This window comes from Schistocerca cancellata, chromosome 2 (assembly GCF_023864275.1).
Source record: "Schistocerca cancellata isolate TAMUIC-IGC-003103 chromosome 2, iqSchCanc2.1, whole genome shotgun sequence".
Taxonomy (NCBI): domain Eukaryota; kingdom Metazoa; phylum Arthropoda; class Insecta; order Orthoptera; family Acrididae; genus Schistocerca; species Schistocerca cancellata.
In genome coordinates, this window is record NC_064627.1 from 671,270,514 (window position 1) to 671,290,579 (window position 20,066).

Here is a 20,066-nt window from a genome sequence, read left to right on the forward strand (position 1 = left end):
TAGATTTGCGGATATTTCAATGTCTCCAATTAAAATGAACACTGTATAGTTGGAACCATGAACGACTGCGGTCGATTTAAGGATCGTTCTACGCACCTGACGTCACGCATCCGCTGACAGCCAATGAGTGTTCAGTAGTTTTCTGAACGGTCTGCTGGGAAGTCTTGGCGAGTGCGAGTGTTAAATGTGATTGTAGTTATTCTTTGGTGAATTTTTATCGCATTTGTTGCGAGTTGTCATGGCTGATTATGGTGGTAAGCGACAAACTCTCCATAAACAGGCGAGGGACATAATTTACCGGATACAAGCTTTTTTCAAGCGCGAAGCAGAAAACGGTGGACCTATCACGGATGTCACCAGATCTCAGGAACGCACTGCAGAAGCGACAGGCGTTAGCTTGAGAACCGTTCAGCGGATTGCCAATGAAGGAAAGTTATCTACGGAGACCTGTGGAAGCCCACTTTTCAGATCGCCAGGGAAATATCGCACTCGTGAGAGGACTGTAACTAAATTAGATAATTTCGACGAAGATGTTCTAAGACGAGAAGTGCTCAACATGTACAACACAGGCGAATTTCCTACTGTAAAAAAAATCACTGTGAAAATGCTTGAAACCATAAATTTTAAAGGTAGCATGACTTCAATGAATAGAATACTTAAAAACATTGGATTCAAATATGTACATACAAATGACGGAAGAAAGTGTTTAATGGAACGTAGTGATATCGTTGCTTCAAGGGCCCAGTTTTTAAGACGTATTATTGAAGTAAGAAAATCCGGGAATAAGAACATTTTTTTCTTGGACGAAACATGGATAAACCAAAATCACACAAGGAAAGCGTGTTGGAAAATGAGTGGTGGTTCGGGTGGGTTTAAAGTACCAGTTGGTAAAGGTGGACGAATAATTGTGCTTCACGCTGGCTCTGCTTCTGGATTCATTCCAGAAAGCAAATTAGTGTTCCGAGCAAAAAAGAGAAATTCAGGGGATTATCATTCCGAAATGAACTCGGAGACATTTAAATTGTGGTTTAGGAATCAGTTTCTCCCTTACTTGCCTCCAAACTCGATGATTGTAATGGACAATGCGAGTTATCACTCTGTTGTTGTTGTTGTTAAGACACCCACAACAAGAACAAAAAAAGCCGATATCATGTTATGGTTTGCAAGTAAAAATATACCACATACTGCCAACCAAACTCGTGCTGAAATGTTGAATCTTGTAGTGCTTCATAAGCCTCGCACAAAAGTTTATGAAATCGATTGTATTGCACAGGAACATGGACACACAGTTTTGCGTTTGCCACCGTACCATTGCCAATAGAATCCGATAGAGTTGATGATGATGATGATGTTTGGTTTGTGGGGCGCTCAACTGCGTGGTTATCATCGCCCGTAATATTACCCAATTTTTGCTCAGTCCAATTTCGCCACTTTCCTGGATGATGATGAAATGATGAGGACAACACAAACACCCAGTCATCTCGAGGCAGGTGAAAATCCCTGACCCCGCCGGGAATCGAACCCGGGGCCCCGTGCTCGGGAAGCGAGAACGCTACCGCGAGCGATAGAGTTAATTTGGGCACAAGAGAAAGGGTATGTCGCAGAACGAAACGTGACATTTAAAATTGCCGATACAGAAAGGCTTCTGCACCAAGCACTTGACAGAATTACTCCTTCAGCATGGGATGAATGTTTACGGCATGCGCAAAGGCTACAGGAGGAGGACATGGACAGGGAAACTGTAATTGACAATCTGCTTGAACCCATCATCATCACTCTAAGACCTGATGATTCGGACTGCGACACTGACTACAGCGATGCAGAAGACAATCGCAGCGATTGACAACAATGAAAGGTAAGGCACATACACAATAATACTCATGTTCTCTTTGTTGTTTTTGTTCCACAGTTGCAATTTTACCAATGGTATTTAAATATATTCCTCTTCTGCAACTGTAATAAGCGTCTTATTTAGACCAGTCGCGTTTTTCTCTTTTGAAGCATCTTCAGTGGACAGCATTTTGTCTCCTCCATTACCAAGCCACCTTTCGTAGTTTTGTGCTGAGGTAACACAATATTCAACGTTTGTGTCAGCCGATCAGTGTTTTAGCAAATAAATGCTCTTTGTGTGTGCCACACACAAAAATTATATTTGACATAGCTCAGAGCACAGTATATTCAAGTCCTAATGTTTTTGTAAGTCCACAGTTTTGTTTAATGTATTTTGTGCACTTCCTTTTGTTTGATTAAAGTGCTTCAAAATAAAGTCAAACGCGCCCGGTGTAAATAAAACTTTTATTACAGTCGCGGAAGACGGAATATTTCTCAATATTACATACGACACCAATCTGGTACTTAAATTAAATGAGATATTGTTATACAGTAAATTTTATATGAAATTTAGGTATCTTGTCCACATTTCATTCTCAACATTGTTGCAACTACAATCGAACATACGGAAAGTATACGCTATGAACTTTACCTCTGCAAACTCTTCAAAATTTCGTGCAATGGTTTACTACATTTAATGCTGCAATATAACTGCGTTGAAAATTGAAACAAAATTAAGTCATTTATGGGGGGAAGTTATCAGTCAAGAAGATGTGTCAAAATCAAATTTTTGGACCAAATAGTTTTTGTGAAATCGAATGATAAGTGTGTCAAAGCAGTCAGAACACTATGCGTCTGCACAGGCGAGCAGTGCAGTGGTTACAAAATCGCGCACGGCGCGGAATGCGGGGAGCACGTCTCTGAATGTGTGTGTGAAATCTTATGGGACTTAACTGCTAAGGTCATCAGTCCCTAAGCTTACACACTACTTAAGCTAAATTATGCTAAGGACAAACACATACACCCATGCCCGAGGGAGGACTCTAACCTCCTCCGGGAGCACGTCTCTGTAGCAGCGAAATGTTTAATGCGGCCGTGGTGGCTTTACTTCATAAACGCGCTCCCCCCTAAACGTAAGTTTGCGAACTACACTGCTATGGCGCTGCTTCACTTGACGCGTGCAACTGGCAACGCTGCAATCTCCCGCGTCTGGGCGGGCATGCGCGAGCCGCCAAGATAAAAGAATTGAACTATAGTGATGATTTCAACAGCCTTAAAACTTGTGCAGCAAAGACAATTGACCAAGCATCCTAGTGGTTCAAGGCAAATGGATTCCTGCTGAATGAAAACAAAACACAGCAGATGGTTTGTAGTCTTAGAGACAAGCTTCTGTCAGATGATCCAAGTTATGTCAAACTTTTGGGGGTATACATTGATGATAAATTATCTTGGGGGTCAACATGTACAATATATTAGTGGTAAATTGTCAAGAGTTATTTACCTGTTAAGGCGACTTATTTATTGTGTTCCTGAAAAATATGTTAGAACATCCTATTTTTCATTCTTTCAAAGTATAATAACATATGGAATTATTTTGTGGGGGAACTCTAGCTGTGTACATGACATATTAAAAAAATGGTTCAAATGGCTCTGAGCACTATGGGACTTAGCTTCTAAGGTCATCAGTCCCCTAGAACTTAGAACTAATTAAACCTAACTAACCTAAGGACATCACACACATCCATGCCCGACGCAGGATTCGAACCTGCGACTGACATGACATATTAATACTGCAAAAAAAAAGCTGGTTCTGCATATACGAGGTGCATTCAAGTTCTAAGGCCTCTGATTTTTTTTTCTCCGGACTGGAAAGAGATAGAAACATGTGCATTGTTTTAAAATGAGGCCGCGTTCATTGTCAATACATCCCAGAGGTGGCAGCACCATACAGCAGATGGAATTTTACTGCCAGCGGCGAGAATGAGAACTGTTTTAAATACTTAAAATGGCTTCGTTTTCCTTACTTGAACAGCGTGCAATCATTCGTTTTTTGAATTTGCGTGGTGTGAAACCAATTGAAATTCAGTTATGGATGTGTTGAAAGTGCGTTCGTGGGTGCGACCATTTAATGAAGGCAGAACATCGTGTGACAACAAACCGAAACAACCTCGGGCTCGCACAAGCCGGTCTGACGACATGATCGAGTAAGTGGAGAGAATTGTTTTGGGGGATTGCCGAATTACTGTTGAATAGATCGCCTCCAGAGTTGGCATTTCTGTGGGTTCTGTGCACACAATCCTGCATGACGACCTGAAAATGCGAAAAGTGTCATCCAGGTGGGTGCCACGAATGCTGACGGACGACCACATGGCTGCCCGTGTGGCATGTTGCCAAGCAATGTTGACGTGCAACGACAGCATGAATGGGACTTCCTTTTCATCGGTTGTGACAATGGATGAGACGTGGATGCCATTTTGCAATCCAGAAACAAAGCGCCAGTCAGCTCAATGGAAGCACACAGATTCACCGCCACCAAAAAAATTTCGGATAACCGCCAGTGCTGAAAAAATGATGGTGTCCATGTTCTGGGACAGCGAGGGCGTAGTCCTTACCCATTGCGTTCCAAAGGGCTCTACGGTAACAGGTGCATCCTTCGAAAATGTTTTGAAGAACAAATTCCTTCCTGCACTGCAACAAAAACGTCCGGGAAGGGCTGCGCGTGTGCTGTTTCACCAAGACAACGCACCCGCACATCGAGCTAACGTTACGCAACAGTTTCTTCGTGATAATAATTTTGAAGTGATTCCTCATGCTCCCTACTCACCTGACCTGGCTCCTATTGACTTTTGGCTTTTTCCAACAATGAAAGACACTCTCCGCGGCCGCACATTCACCAGCCGTGCTGCTATTGCCTCCTAAAGAAGCCTTCGCCGCTGCCATGGAATCATGGCGTCAGCGTTGTGAAAAATGTGTACGTCTGCAGGGCGATTACGTCGAGAAGTAACGCCAGTTTCATCGATTTCGGGTGAGTAGTTAATTAGAAAAAAAATCGGAGGCCTTAGAACTTGACTGCACCTCGTAAGGCACACTGTAAACCATTGTTCTGTGAACAGAAAATCATGACTGTTATAAACTTGTAGATATACTATGTTCTAATTTATACGCAGAAGAAATTACCAGAAACAAAAACCAGAGAAAATGTACATAACCACAATACAAGAAGGAATAGGTGCCTCTATATTCCTTAACACAGATTGTCAAAGTCACTCAACAGCTACGAAATCAAGGGGTACAAATTACTTGATAATCTTCCTCAATCTGTTCAAGAATTACCTGAACAATTATTCAAACAAACAATTCATGACTGGCTAGTCCTCCACCCATTTTATGGCATAAGAGAATTTATCAACTGTAATATAATACTATAATGTTAACAACAAACCTGTTGTTTCTTTCAAGCTATTAATTGTATTTTAGTATGTACACTCCTGGAAATGGAAAAAAGAACACATTGATACCGGTGTGTCAGACCCACCATACTTGCTCCAGACACTGCGAGAGGGCTGTACAAGCAATGATCACACGCACGGCACAGCGGACACACCAGGAACCGCGGTGTTGGCCGTCGAATGGCGCTAGCTGCGCAGCATTTGTGCACCGCCGCCGTCAGTGTCAGCCAGTTTGCCGTGGCATACGGAGCTCCATCGCAGTCTTTAACACTGGTAGCATGCCGCGACAGCGTGGACGTGAACCATATGTGCAGTTGACGGACTTCGAGCGAGGGCGTATAGTGGGCATGCGGGAGGCCGGGTGGACGTACCGCCGAATTGCTCAACACGTGGGGCGTGAGGTCTCCACAGTACATCGATGTTGTCGCCAGTGGTCGGCGGAAGGTGCACATGCCCGTCGACCTGGGACCGGACCGCAGCGACGCACGGATGCACGCCAAGACCGTAGGATCCTACGCAGTGCCGTAGGGGACCGCACCGCCACTTCCCAGCAAATTAGGGACACTGTTGCTCCTGGGGTATCGGCGAGGACCATTCGCAACCGTCTCCATGAAGCTGGGCTACGGTCCCGCACACCGTTAGGCCGTCTTCCGCTCACGCCCCAACATCGTGCAGCCCGCCTCCAGTGGTGTCGCGACAGGCGTGAATGGAGGGACGAATGGAGACGTGTCGTCTTCAGCGATGAGAGTCGCTTCTGCCTTGGTGCCAATGATGGTCGTATGCGTGTTTGGCGCCGTGCAGGTGAGCGCCACAATCAGGACTGCATACGACCGAGGCACACAGGGCCAACACCCGGCATCATGGTGTGGGGAGCGATCTCCTACACTGGCCGTACACCACTGGTGATCGTCGAGGGGACACTGAATAGTGCACGGTACATCCAAACTGTCATTGAACCCATCGTTCTACCATTACTAGACCGGCAAGGGAACTTGTTGTTCCAACAGGACAATGCACGTCCGCATGTATCCCGTGCCACCCAACGTGCTCTAGAAGGTGTAAGTCAACTACTCTGGCCAGCAAGATCTCCGGATCTGTCCCCCATTGAGCATGTTTGGGACTGGATGAAGCGTCGTCTCACGCGGTCTGCACGTCCAGCACGAATGCTGGTCCAACTGAGGCGCCAGGTGGAAATGGCATGGCAAGCCGTTCCACAGGACTACATCCAGCATCTCTACGATCGTCTCCATGGGAGAATAGCAGCCTGCATTGCTGCGAAAGGTGGATATACACTGTACTAGTGCCGACATTGTGCATGCTCTGTTGCCTGTGTCTATGTGCCTGTGGTTCTGTCAGTGTGATCATGTGATGTATCTGACCCCAGGAATGTGTCAATAAAGTTTCCCCTTCCTGGGACAATGAATTCACGGTGTTCTTATTTCAATTTCCAGGAGTGTATATGAAGTTCTCTATTGCTGTAATGGCCGAATGACAATAAAATTATTATTATTATTATTATTATTATTATCATCAATGCCGCGGCAGCATACTTATTCCGCCCATGCGCAGCAACGACGCCGTCCTACGTGACCCAGATCCTACTACTCATTCTGCTGGACCCCGTAGATTTCACTAAACTGTCTCTTCTTCTGTTAAAGGCACTGCAGTGATTTATTTTCTCGTCTAATGCTTCTGGTACCTCTTCATTATACACTTTACATGTGTTCTTCCTTTTTAAAATCGTCCTGTAACATACGCAGATTTGAGAGGTCAAATGAAGATCGAACAGATTATGCAGTGTGTTTGCTTATGTATGTGTGTAGGGGTGGAGATATTGGCATGATGTAGGGACAGACGGAGGACGCAATCAAACCAAGCAAAAAAATAAATAAATAAATAAAAATAAAATAAAACTGTGGCACATTTTTTAACAATCTCACATGAACGCAAAGTCAGCACTTCCTGTAACTCCGTATATGAGCAGGCTGCTCTATAGTATAGCATACCATTTTATTTTAATGCTCCTCTTTCATCTTTTTATGAACACAGGAGTAGTAAATTAATACATGTTCGCAATAGTGAATTGCGAAAATCAAACTTTTTTAAAAAATATACAGTATATCTTAGCAATTTTAGAACTAAAATGTCACTACTTAACACGTAAACACAAAGTGAGTACGAAGTGCTGTATTTAAAATGTCGGGATCAATAACGATTGGACAGACTCTAGCACACCACAATGTACGCCATTAAAAATTCATTTACGGTGTAACAGCACTTGTTTAGAAAATACACTTTAAGAGATGTGGTAGAGTGGTTAATATTTTGTATTGCTTTAATATGGCTAGGTGATTTATTTTAAGCTTTATCCCTGCTGCAGTGGTCTTTCTATGTTACTTTTGTGCCTGAATGTTCTGTATGCTGTTGCAACTTCTGTCTGTTTTTGTGGAAGCATCCTGATTTTTACCAACAAGCTAATCTCTGTTCCCTAGAATGTTCTTCACAAATGATGTGGTCTTTCGAGCCGACTCTAGTGAGTCTAGCTGACATTGGGGATCACAGTTCGGAATAATAATACGTTGTCTCACGACACATTATTTTTCAATTTGTGGTCCTTTCATAGTCACAGTGAGCGGTTTGCGGCCTACAAGACTTGCAAGTCTGTACACCCCTGTTGTATAACTTTCAAATAGCGTCTGTCATCCGTGTAAGTCAGCTGCTTAAGTTCCTGGTTGTCAATTAGTAAAAAGAGTGTCCCGTTTTTTTGCTTTTCCTTTTTCTCCTCGGCGTACAGTCGGCAACGAGATCAATACTCATAGATAATAAGTGCTTGGAAAAAAGATGTAAATAGCAACAAACCATTTATTTGTAATCTTATCTTATGTTAATGTTCAGAAAAACGCATTATGTCTCGCGAATTGTAACGTTTCCTGCTTTTGTACATATGTAGTGCATCATTCGATGTTCAATAAAGTATTATTATTATTTATTGTTTATTATTATTATGTGGACCGGGCACCACAGTATATTACCATTTGCTAAACCACGCCCTTGCCTTTTGTCTGTAATCTTTTTCCGCTCGTAATTAACTTATTCTAATGAGTTATTTCTAACTTGCATGTGATTCATGGTACCGTCGTTTTCACCGATGATATTCACGGAAGTTAGCAGACGTAGGCCTACATTCTAGTCGGTGGAGCGTTAAGACCAGATTTTGACCTCCTTTCACAGCCATGACTGGATCTTCTGCAAAACGTGCGAGAATATGGACTTTGTCCGAGGAACGTGCGGAGCAACCTGTAGGTGATAGCGCTACTAGGTATCTTTACGGAGCGAAGACAGCGGAGCACAGATTTCACTTTGCAGTGGTCACAAGCGGACTTAGCCGAAATGGTCCTCGCACTTAAAATATCTCGGCTTTTGTTCCAGGCAGGACATGTCAGCAGCAGAGGGACCTTACTGACGGCGCAGAAATGTATGAGCAGTAAGTATCAGACATGTGTGCCCAGGCAACGCTGTTTTGTCATCGTCTTGCGCAATCATACGTAGGTCCGTCTGCTGTTACAGGCGATTACGTTGCGGAGTGCTCTTAAAGCAAGCGTCGCTAGGAAGTTGCGTAACCAATCAGAGAAAAACTCGCTATGTCAGCCTACACGCGATAAGAGTAGGGGCCTACTCCGTTATGTAACTTCATTATATGTATTTCCAATAATTTGAAGCAGAAAATGTTACAGAAGCGTTTCTACAGACACACGTGCGGTAGATCTTGCGGAGATGTGACTGTTAAACAAATTTTCAAAATGTGCTTTCTAATTTACAATATATGTACCATTATCATCAATTTGACGAGTACATGGTCTAGAAACATTAACATATGAATTTAAAATTGTTCCTATTCTCCAGCTATATTCCCGTGCATTTTGGTGACAGCCCTATATCTGAATGAAAGAAATCCAATATTTTAAAGAAACCAAAGCATTGCTGTTATTCTTCAATATTTATCCACGATTTTTTTTAATTTTCAGAACAATCGCACTTCTTTAATCTCAGATCTGTATAATTTGTATAATATAAACGCTTATGTTAAAAAATCTCTCTCTCGATAAGTTTGCGTTTATGTGGGTTTGGGGGAAAAGAAAAAAATATTTTTTTACGACGGTCATTACGATGTACCGGTACCTTGATTAAGATGACGAAAATAAGAGTTGCATTTCTAGCAGGTAAAGCTCTTGCACGTTTGGCAGAATTGGTTGTTCATATTATAGAGTTGGCTGTTCATATTCCGCTGGTTTAACAGTTCTTTTCATCTAGCAAATGCCGCATGGACAGTTCCGCAAATCAACTGTAAACTTATTCCGCCCCGCCGTAGTCATAAATACAAACGTACGTTTCCTGTCGATGGAAGAGAGACTGTGTATTCATGTCTGGCTGAAGTTCCATAAACACGTTTGATTAACAATCATTCGACACACTATTGCATATTTCTTCGCACTGTCATTAGTCTGCTTTTATGAGATAATTGTTATTGTCACCGTTTCAGCTTAACATATAAAACAATTAAAGCAGGAGTGCAAGATCTTTTAGTGCACTTGGACCACATTGGAAGAAGGCGAGTATATAATAAACACTAACAATAACTGTTGAGCAAAAAAGAAAGAACGGAATGGACCAATGAGAGAATAGCTTCGTGTGACAGGAGGAAAATTTTGTTTATCGTGACTTTACATAAATGGAATTCTATGATTTTTTATTTTTTTTATTTTACGGATCGTGTGATAGATGCTCCTTTCTTCGTGCTCAATGACACTTGATCTCGGCCGCTATTCGGCTTGTGGGTTAGACACCTCTGATTTAAACTCAGCAGCTCAGTTGTTTCATTGTTGATCACGGTGCTTGTATTATCTAACACTCTTTGCGTTTTGCGAAAAATGACCTTACAAAATTCCCATAATTACTGAATAAAATGTTGGGTGAGACATTTAACCTGAGACGTCAAAATACCTCCAGAGCTCACGGCACAGACAGAATTCAGATGACTGATGAGGCTAACAAATTGGTAGATAAAGTTCCTGTTCAGTATCCAGACTTATCAATTTGTCCAACACGTGAGGAAAAAAAGGCACATCTATTTTTACTTCGTTTCTACGTTCTATGAGGAATTTATTAGCTCTCCTACCATACTATCAAGATAAATATTCTCTTGCAGACAATTGGCTACCTGCAGCACTGTGGCTACATCTTGTGGATTATCCATTCTCACTATTTGAGAAAATTCTGAAGAAACCCTTTTAGGAACACATCCAGAACACTATCCTCAGCCTCTCTCAATAAACTACATCAGCCTCTGGTTCGTCAGCCAACTCATAAGTTTTGGCATTTATCTTGTGTATCCTGTACAAAAATGCTTCGATAGTCTCATTTGGCAATTCTCTCAAATTACATAATTTTTCTTGAAAGAAACAAGCACTATTTTGTTTTCTGAAGCAATGCTTTAAGCCATTTAGTAACTCTGTAAATGTTGGCACTTTTCTCAAAACCTCATGGTATGTGATGTACATCTTAACCTCACCTGACAAGTGCAATTTGGCCATCTGCAGTGATGTTTGTTCAGATCAGTTGCACAAGCTGGCTGAAGATAACATGTTCTGGATAAAAATAGTGACATCCTCTGATGTTTTGCCAGAAGAAAGGGAAATAAGACTAGCTTCTACAGGATACATTGATGGGGAAGGTACTGCCAATATTGATTTAACTTCACTAGGACCTGATTGTATAGAATCTTCCATTTGATTACATAGCTGTTGCGCTGTTTGCTCATTCTCTCCTTTTAATGATTTAACCTGTTCTGTTAGAGCTGGTACCATGTCTGCTGTAGTAGGTGCGTCCATTTGTGCCATATTTGTGCATTTCCATTTTCTATCCCAGTAAGCCTTATACACAACAAACAATATACACTATAATGAATATCAAAATTTACTTATTACTTCATTTCATCACCACCAAATGACACTTAATAAAGCTCTCTTTTCCATGGCCATACTGTAAGTGGAATACATTACAGGAATATACCTATCTCAAGGTGCTCTGTATCAAGACAAATTACAAATTTTGCAATCTACCTGTAAAAAATACACTTTACTATGATTCCTCTTAAACTGAGATATTAGGTTCTGCAACAAGTAACTCTGAACCCACTGTGTCTTATTCTGGACGTGATCATCTCTACAACATACTTGTGTGAGAAACAAAGCTTTTCGGTGACTCGCTCCACAATTGTTGTAACTGCTGGTGTGGCTCTGTACAAAATGCATTGCAGGGCCTTCTGATGTAGATACTGAAAGTGTCAGAAGCATGGGCACTTCTGACACCACTTTTGCAAGAGGTAACTATTGGGAGGGCATAATCCTCGGAAGGGTGGTAGTGACCTGTAATCAGTGGTAGGTGCAGTGAAAGAAGGTTCAGAATAAGTTATTTATTTCAATAAAAATACAGGTAGAATCTTGACTCATGGTTAGCATCACCTGTCAATGCCTGCAGAGGAATTGTTCCATAAGTGGCCTTCAGCCCGCTCAAGACAGCTGACACCACACACATTTCATTCCAGGCGGCTGCTCCACTGGTGGTATGCTGCTTGCGGTGACCCTGGCACCAGCTGTACCTTGACGCCGTGGCAGAGAGTGGCAGTGGCACATGTATTGAACTTACGCATGGTGACTTGGGACGTGCTCTGTACCCTCCCACTCACCACCCTTCTTTGTAATTTATCATACTGTGATGAGGGTTGCCGTGTAGCCATGGAGTTCAACGATATTGGTGTGCTATCCACACAGACTCTATCCAGTTCATCAGAATGTCAGGAATACTTGTGTCCTGATCCTGGTGGGCACAAAAAACCTCTAGGTCTTCCCATCTGTGACAGAGGCAGACTGTGGTGTTGAACTGTGCAACTGATGATTATGGTGACGTATCCATTTCTCCCATTAGCAGCTGTTGTTGTCTGTAGCATGCTGAAATCTGCAACAGACTTGTGTCAAACATCACTTCATTGCAGTCATGGAATTGAGTGCAAATGTCATGTAGGCCTTTGATCCGTCTGACGAATTGCCTTATGAGCTAAACTGCGGGGGTATTCATGGAGCCAATTAGCGGCTAATATTTACCAACATCATTTGTCATGACTGTGTAGGGCTTGCTATTATGAAGGTGTCAGTAGTTTTACTTCTTTCATGCTCATCTTAGTCTTTCTTTTATCACATAATGAAGGTAACCCTGTTTCACTGCTCTGACCCACAATATTCTGCTGAAGTCTGCTACCTAGTTCACCTGAAATGCCAATGTTGTGTTTTGCCCTGACCTAGTCTTGGTGGTGAAACATTTTCATCATGGCTGCCTCGTGTCAACATCGCCATAATGTAGTGAGATAGCATCACTCTTGGACTTTGAAAATTTTATCTGTTTTGCTGCCCTACACAAGGCTGGCATGCAGCATTCCAATTCAAAGCAGTAGTTCGGCACCTGGCACTTATGAAGGCTCCATCATTGTGGTTCATGAGTCCAAAGGCTACTTGTTAATCCATGATGGCTTCATGAAATCAGTCATTCTTACTCTGTCATCAATACATGCTTGTCAACATGTCGAGAAAAGTTACCTGACAGGTAGTCTTTGTTTTTCAAAGACAGATCTTACGGAAGTAAATTTTCCAATTACTATTGACAAATCCCAAAAATCAGTGGTGATGAAGACCCCATTTAGATCATACCAACATTATAGACTCTCATTGAAACTGGCTTGCGAGGAAATTGTTTTTCAGTCATCTCTGCTATAGCTTCTATATGCCTTTACCATTGTATGAGGTTCCTCTTGATAAAATGCCCACAGTTGGTACATTATGTCTTTCTTTATTAAGTGTTAATGGAATTTCAACGTAAATGTCAGTCTTATGCACCATCAATTTGTGCTGTAGGACAATATAAATTCACTTTTTAATTGATGGGAACCATGGTATATGATATCATACTTTGCAAATCCAAAGGAAATTACAACTGAAACCATGCATGTGAACAACTGTGACTGATCTGATTATGTCCATTATGATGGTGGTTTCAGTAGTTACTTCCACTGGATTTTTAAAATAGGGCTGAGGGGATGGGTGGAGGGGGACATATACAATCATTTAAATCATCTGTAACATGAATTTATGTGATACAGTGGCACAAATTGACAGTATTTGCAACAGACAGGCCTATGTTGCAAGCCTATAGAAGTGTCAGCTCGTTCAACCAGAAACTGAGTATGTGGGAAATTTACTCAGTGAGAAGAAGGCATGACCAGCAGCTTCTTATCTGAAAGCCATCCAGTATCTCCTGATAGTTTGCAACATCATTAGATTACAATCTGTGCTCAGAAAGATGTACTGTTACCTGAAATTGCTCCTGGATGACATCACAAAACAGAGCTTCTCAATGAGTTCTGTAAAGTCAGTGCATCATTTGTTTGTACTGTACAGTGTGAAAAGGACTTGAGTCAGCTGAAACATTGCCTCAAAGACTTCACACAAGGTTCCCCAAACAGATGTATCAACATATGGCCTCTGTGCAGTGACATTGCACTATGCAGCACATGGATCAAAACAAAGCTCATATCTGAAGGTCAAAATAATAGTTCCTAAGCAGAGTAAGAATCATCATAACAACTTATTTATATTGTCCATAATTTTCCAGACTACCTCTAAGTGTTTTCCTTACATCTTGTTACAGAGCACAAATACATTTTGTTTACTTTTATAGATGTCTACATAAACAGTGGCAACATTGTCAGGTGTTGGCACTGAGTTACTGTAATGTTCCAAGCTCCACCCATGGCAATCAGGCCCCAAGAACTTCTTCTCCTTCTGTCATCTTTCGAAGATTTAGGCAATCTTATCAAGCAAAAGTGACCACGTCATCATTCCCATAATTCTCTGGTCTGGGCTTTTACTAATCTCCTAAGGGGTGATAGAGGAAGTCACAGATCAAAAGACTTGTAAATAATTAGTAAAAAGCCACTCCATCTGCTTTTTAGAAGTTTATGAAGGTCACGTGACCAGTTTCAGCCTTTATATTAGGCCCTTATCAAGTCTAACTGAAACAGTTTCAGATGCACATGATAATGTGTCATATGAACTTAATGAAGCTCTAAAAAAGCATCTGGAATGGATTTTCATTAATTGAACAACAGTTATGGATTGAGCATCATCCTGACATGGAGAAACTAATAACTTGCTAATAACTGCAAATAAATAAGTCCATTTAGCAGTAATGAATAAGACCATTGTAAGAACAGTCACTTGTCAAATGTCCAACACATCCTATTCAAAACCCACACACACATTGGGTAAAAGTTTCTGACTGATGGCCAGATTTACAGGTTTGTGCATTGACATACTTTGATTGACTTGAGGACATTTATTCTGTTCCATCCATCGTCAAATGGCACAGCTTGATTTTCAAGATGCAGATGTGCGAGGCATTTATAATATGTCAGACTAGTGTACAATACCGTCCCTTAGATTAATGAACAACCGGATACAGAGGTCACAGGAATGACAATATTTGAAATTACTGATAACTATTTATCATTCATAATTTCAATGTTTTATCAGCTTACAAATGTTATTATACTTAAAAAGTATACTGCTGGATGCATTAATATTATTATTTTACACAAAATTACTGTTTGGAACAATTGAGAACACAACAACGTAACCTATAACTTGCTTAGAAAAATGTATGAAGCATTTATCAAATATCTCAGTGTAATAACCTGCTCAGCATTTGTCTGAGATTTAGTGATAATATTAGTACCTTACCAAAACTAATAATGCAATTAAAATGTAAATTAAAATTAATTTGGCATGACTGTTTACAAAAGCAATTTCAGTAATTTTCATATTTGAAATGTATTTTTACCAAATTTCCAATAATGTAAAAACTATTATTTCATTTTTTAAAACCTAACTCTGTAGTAAGACTTGTGAATATTTACAACATGTAATTAAAAGCTGAATTATGCATTTGTTATAATAATACTATGAAATTTGTAATTTTTGTATGTTATTTATAGTTCGTTGGCAATGACTAACAATTCTGAGTGTGAGGAGCACCAGTTGCTGTAACTCCATGTAACTCTATGTTAGTCATTATCAGTTGTTCTGATCTCTTTTCATAAACTGCATTTAATAAACATAAGAATGTGCAAAAAGTTTTCTGTTTACTACAATACATACAAAGTACCTAGACAAATATTGCAGTTACACTTCCCACAGAAAAATATTAATCAGTTAAAAATTTATCTCAATTGTACTTTACCATTTGATGTCTTTGTCTCTTGATGATGTGCACTGACAATTTCTAGCAATTAAATCACCTGTTGTTTTCAAAATTCAGTTTATGTTAAAGATTATCATTAAGATTTTTCAAAAATTATTGAATGGTAGCATTACACACTCCAGGAGATGAGACAGGATTCGGAACTCTTGAGTCTGGCTCATATAACCTACATTGATGTACACTGAGGCCTTTACATCGACAGCCGATATCTGCATTCTTGAGGGTTGCAACCATTATGCTCACAGGACACAATGACTGCTGATGTTGCCATCAGGTCATATGGATAGCTGACACTGTGCTAAAGCTACAAGATGCAATATAAGTGATCATTGTCAAGGAATGGTGTGGTGCCATATTAGCCAGATGTCACACTGTTTTTTCTGTATTCAGGATTGGCTGCCCAGAATGTAAGTAGCCAGGTCACCACAACACTGCTAAACAAACTTCAGCTGAAGAGCCCAAGACAAAAGCCAACAGGCATTACACTGAGGTGACAAAAGTCATGGTATAGTGAAATGCATATATACAGATGGTGGTAGTATTGCCTACACCAAATATAAAAGGGCAGTGCATTGGTGGAGCTTTTGTACTCAGGTGATTCATGTGAAAAGGTTTTGGACATGATTATGGACACACAATGGGTATTAACAGACTTTAGTCATGGAATGGTAGTTGGAGCTAGATGCAAATGACATTCCATTTTGGAAATTGTTGGGGAATTCAATATTCCAAGATCCACAGTGTCAAGAGTATCTTGAGAATACCAAGTTTCAGGAATTACCTCTCACTACAAACAACACAGCGGCTGATGGCCTTCATTTAATGACCAAGAGCAGCAGCATTTGCATAGAGTTGTCAGTGCTAACAGTCAAGCAACACTGCCTGAAATAACCAGTGAAATCAATGTGAGACATACAATGAACATACCTGTTAGGACAGTGTGGCAAAATTTGGCATTAATAGCCTATGGCAGCAGATGATTGATGTGGGTGCATTTGTTAACAGTACATCATCACCTGCAGCACTTCTTCTGGGCTCATGAGCATATCGGCTGGATGCTAGATGACTGAAAAATGGTGGCCTGGTCACATGAGTCCAGATTTTAGTTGATTAGAGCTGATGGTGGGGTTCAAATGTGGCACAGACCCCACAAAGCCATTGATCCACATTGTCAACAAGGCACTGTGAAAGCTGGTGTTGGCTCCACAATGATGTGGGTTGTGTTTACATGGAATAGACTTGGTCCTCTGGTGCAACTGAACTAATCACTGACCAAAAATGGTTATGTTTCGCTACTTGGAGACCATTTGCATTTAAAGACATCATGTTCTCAAGTAAGGATGTCACAAGACCACAAATCTGCGATTGGTTTGAAGAACATTCTAGATGATTTGAATGAATGATTTTGCCAACCAGATCACATGAAGTGAATTCCATTAAACAACTATCAGGCACATTCAATAGGAAATTCCAGGATGTAATGTAATGGTATTATTAGGAGGGAAGCTGCTGCTCACTATATAAGGGAGAAGCTGAGTCACAGATAGGAATGACAAAAAGAATCTCACAATTAAAGCTTTCAGCCATTAAGGCCTTTGTCAAAACACACACACACACGACTGCAGTCTCAGGCAACTGAAACCACTGTGGTTTTAGTAGTGTGTGAGTTGCATTTGCATGAGAGAGAGTGCATGTGTGTGTGCGTGTGTGTGTGTGTGTGTGTGTCTATTGTTGATGAAGGCCTTAATGGCCAAAAGCTTTGTTGTGCCTGTCTGTGACTCAGCATCTCCGCTATATGGTGAGTAGAAACTTTCCTTCTCAGAATATTGGTACACTCAGTAGGTCAATTCATGCACAAAATCCTGCACTGGCAACTCTTTTGTAATTATGGATGGCTATAGAGGCAGTATGGTTCAACATTTATGCAGGGTAACTAATGACTAGCTGAGTACAAGCCACATCAAGTTGCTGCATTATGACAAAAGTGGCCTGACACAATATTAGGAGGGATCTCATGACTTTCGTTACCTCAGTTCACGTCACTATAACATGCTTCTAGAAATGGAGATGGACAGATCATATCCCACAATGGATTTGTTATAGACACCAGACTAAGCGAGGTGGTGCAGTGGCTAGCACACTGGACTCGCACTCAGGAGGACGACGATTCAATCCCGTGTCCAGCCATCCTGATTTAGGTTTTCCATGATTTCCCTAAATTGCTCAAGGCAAATGCCAGGATGGTTCCTTTGAAAGGGCATGGCCGACTTCCTTCCCCGTCCTTCCCTTATCTGATGAGACCAGTGATCTCACTGTCTGGTCTCCTTCCCCGAACAACCCAACCAAACCCATAGCTACCTGCTGATGATATCACATCAACTCTACCCTTCACAGATGAGCCCCAATGATCCAGTGTCATGAGCTTAACACGAGCAGTAGCACACCCTGAGGGGCTAGGAGATGAATTGTAAATACACATTAAAATAACCATATACACACATAAAAAAAAGTTTTGCATCATCTCAGTTCCGAGAGTTCCGGAACCTGTACTGAAAATTGGAATAGTGGTCAACATTAACATAATTTCCACCCTTTTTATTGCTCATGAAAACCATACATTGCATGTTGTACCACCATACAGCAAGATCTTTAGAGGTGGTGGCCCAGATTGCTGTACACACTGCTATCTCTAATACCCATTAGCACGTCCTCTTGCATTGGTGCATTCCTGTATTCATTGTCACATACTATCCACAAGTTCAGCAAGGCACTGTTGGTCTAGATTGTCCACTCCTCAATGGTGATTCAGTATAGATCCCTCACAGTGCTCGGTGGGTCATGTCATCCATAAACAGCACTTTTCAATCTATTCCACATATATTCGATATGGTTCATGTCTGGAGAACATGTTGGCCACTCTAGTCGAGCGATGTCATTATCCTAAAGGAAGTTATTCACAAGATGTGTGTGATGGAGGTGCGAATTGTCATCCATGAAGATGAATGCCTCGCCAATATGTTGCCGATACGGTTGCACTATCAGTCAGAGGATGGCATTCATGTATCATACAGCCGGTACGGCCCCACATAATGCCACCCCAAAACAGCAGGGAACCTCCATCTTGCTGCACTTACTGGGTAGTGTGTCTAAGGTGTTCAGCCTGAGCAAGTTGCCTCCAAACACGTCTCAGACAATTGTCTGTCTGAAGGCATATGCGACACTCATCGTTGAAGAGAATTTGCTGCCAATCCTGAGTGGACCATTTGGCATGTTGTTGGGCCCGTGTGTACTGTGCTGCATGGTGTCATGGTTGCAAAGATGGACCTCACCATGGACATTGGGAGTGAAGCTGCACATCATGCAGCCTATTTCATGCAGTTTGAGTCATAACATGACATCCTGTGGCTGCATGAAAAGCATTATTCAACATGGTGGTGTTGCTGTCAGAGTTCTTTTGAGTCATAATCTGTAGGTGGCAGTCATCCACTGCAGTAATAGCCCTTGGGTGGCCGGAGCGAGGCATGTCATTGACAGTTCCTGGCTCTCTGTATCTCCTCCATGTCCGAACAACATTGCTTTGGTTCACTCCAAGATGCCTGGACACTTCCCTTGGTGAGAGCTCTACCTGCACAAAGTAATAATGCACATGCAATTGAAGCGTGGGACTGACTGCCTAGGCATAGATGAACTACAGACAACACGACCTGTGTACCTCCTTCCTGGTGGAATGACTGGAACTGATCGCCTGTCGGACCCCCTCCATCTAATAGGTGATGCTCATGCATGGTTGTTTACATCATTGGATAGGTTTAGCGATAGCTCTGAACAGTCAAAGGGACTGTGTCTTTGATACAATATCCACAGTCAATGTCTATCTTCAGGAGTTCTGGGAACCGGTGTGGTGCAAAATTTTTTTTATATGTGTATATGATACATACTAAAGTAGCTTCTCTTTCTCTCTTTCTCTCTCATATTTTCATGTGATGAAAATTATTTTGAAGCTCCTTTGGCTACCATAGAATTTTGAAAATGTTATGTACATTTCAAAGAATATGTTGTTTTCTGTTGTATTAAACAAGAGATTACATCAGCTTGAAATGTGCAATGAAATCAAATGTGGAACATTTACATTCTTCTAATTTGTTTCAGGTGCATCATACCAGTACATATTAACTGACACTTTAGGTGAAAAGAAAAATGTTGGTCTAGTCCAGCTGAATAGGCCAAAAGCACTGAATGCTTTATGTACTGATTTAATACTGGAAATGGATAAAGCTATTGCTGAATTTGAGAAGGATGATAAAATTGGGGCTATTATCATCACAGGGAATGAAAAAGCATTTGCTGCAGGTTAGTAACTGTGAAGCAATTTGAAGCACAATAGCTATCTCTGTTGTTAATGAATATAAATGAAATATA

The 20,066-nt window shown here is 41.2% G+C and overlaps 1 protein-coding gene across 3 annotated transcripts in view; it reads left to right on the plus strand.

Moving 5' to 3' along the window:
* The first annotated feature begins 8,592 nt into the window (after positions 1-8,592).
* LOC126162388 (enoyl-CoA hydratase, mitochondrial-like) overlaps positions 8,593-20,066 on the plus strand; it is a 43,730-nt gene continuing 32,256 nt past the window's right edge. Inside the window, exons 1-2 of one of the 3 annotated variants that reach the window (XM_049918864.1) lie at positions 8,593-8,763; positions 19,797-19,997. In XM_049918864.1, coding sequence (XP_049774821.1) covers positions 8,670-8,763; positions 19,797-19,997 — 295 coding nt within the window. In that variant the 5' untranslated portion in view covers positions 8,593-8,669. Of the gene's footprint in view, positions 8,764-8,934; positions 9,039-9,390; positions 9,500-19,796; positions 19,998-20,066 lie in introns of those variants that run through there. The other 2 variants (XM_049918865.1, XM_049918866.1) reach the window with 2 other exon arrangements.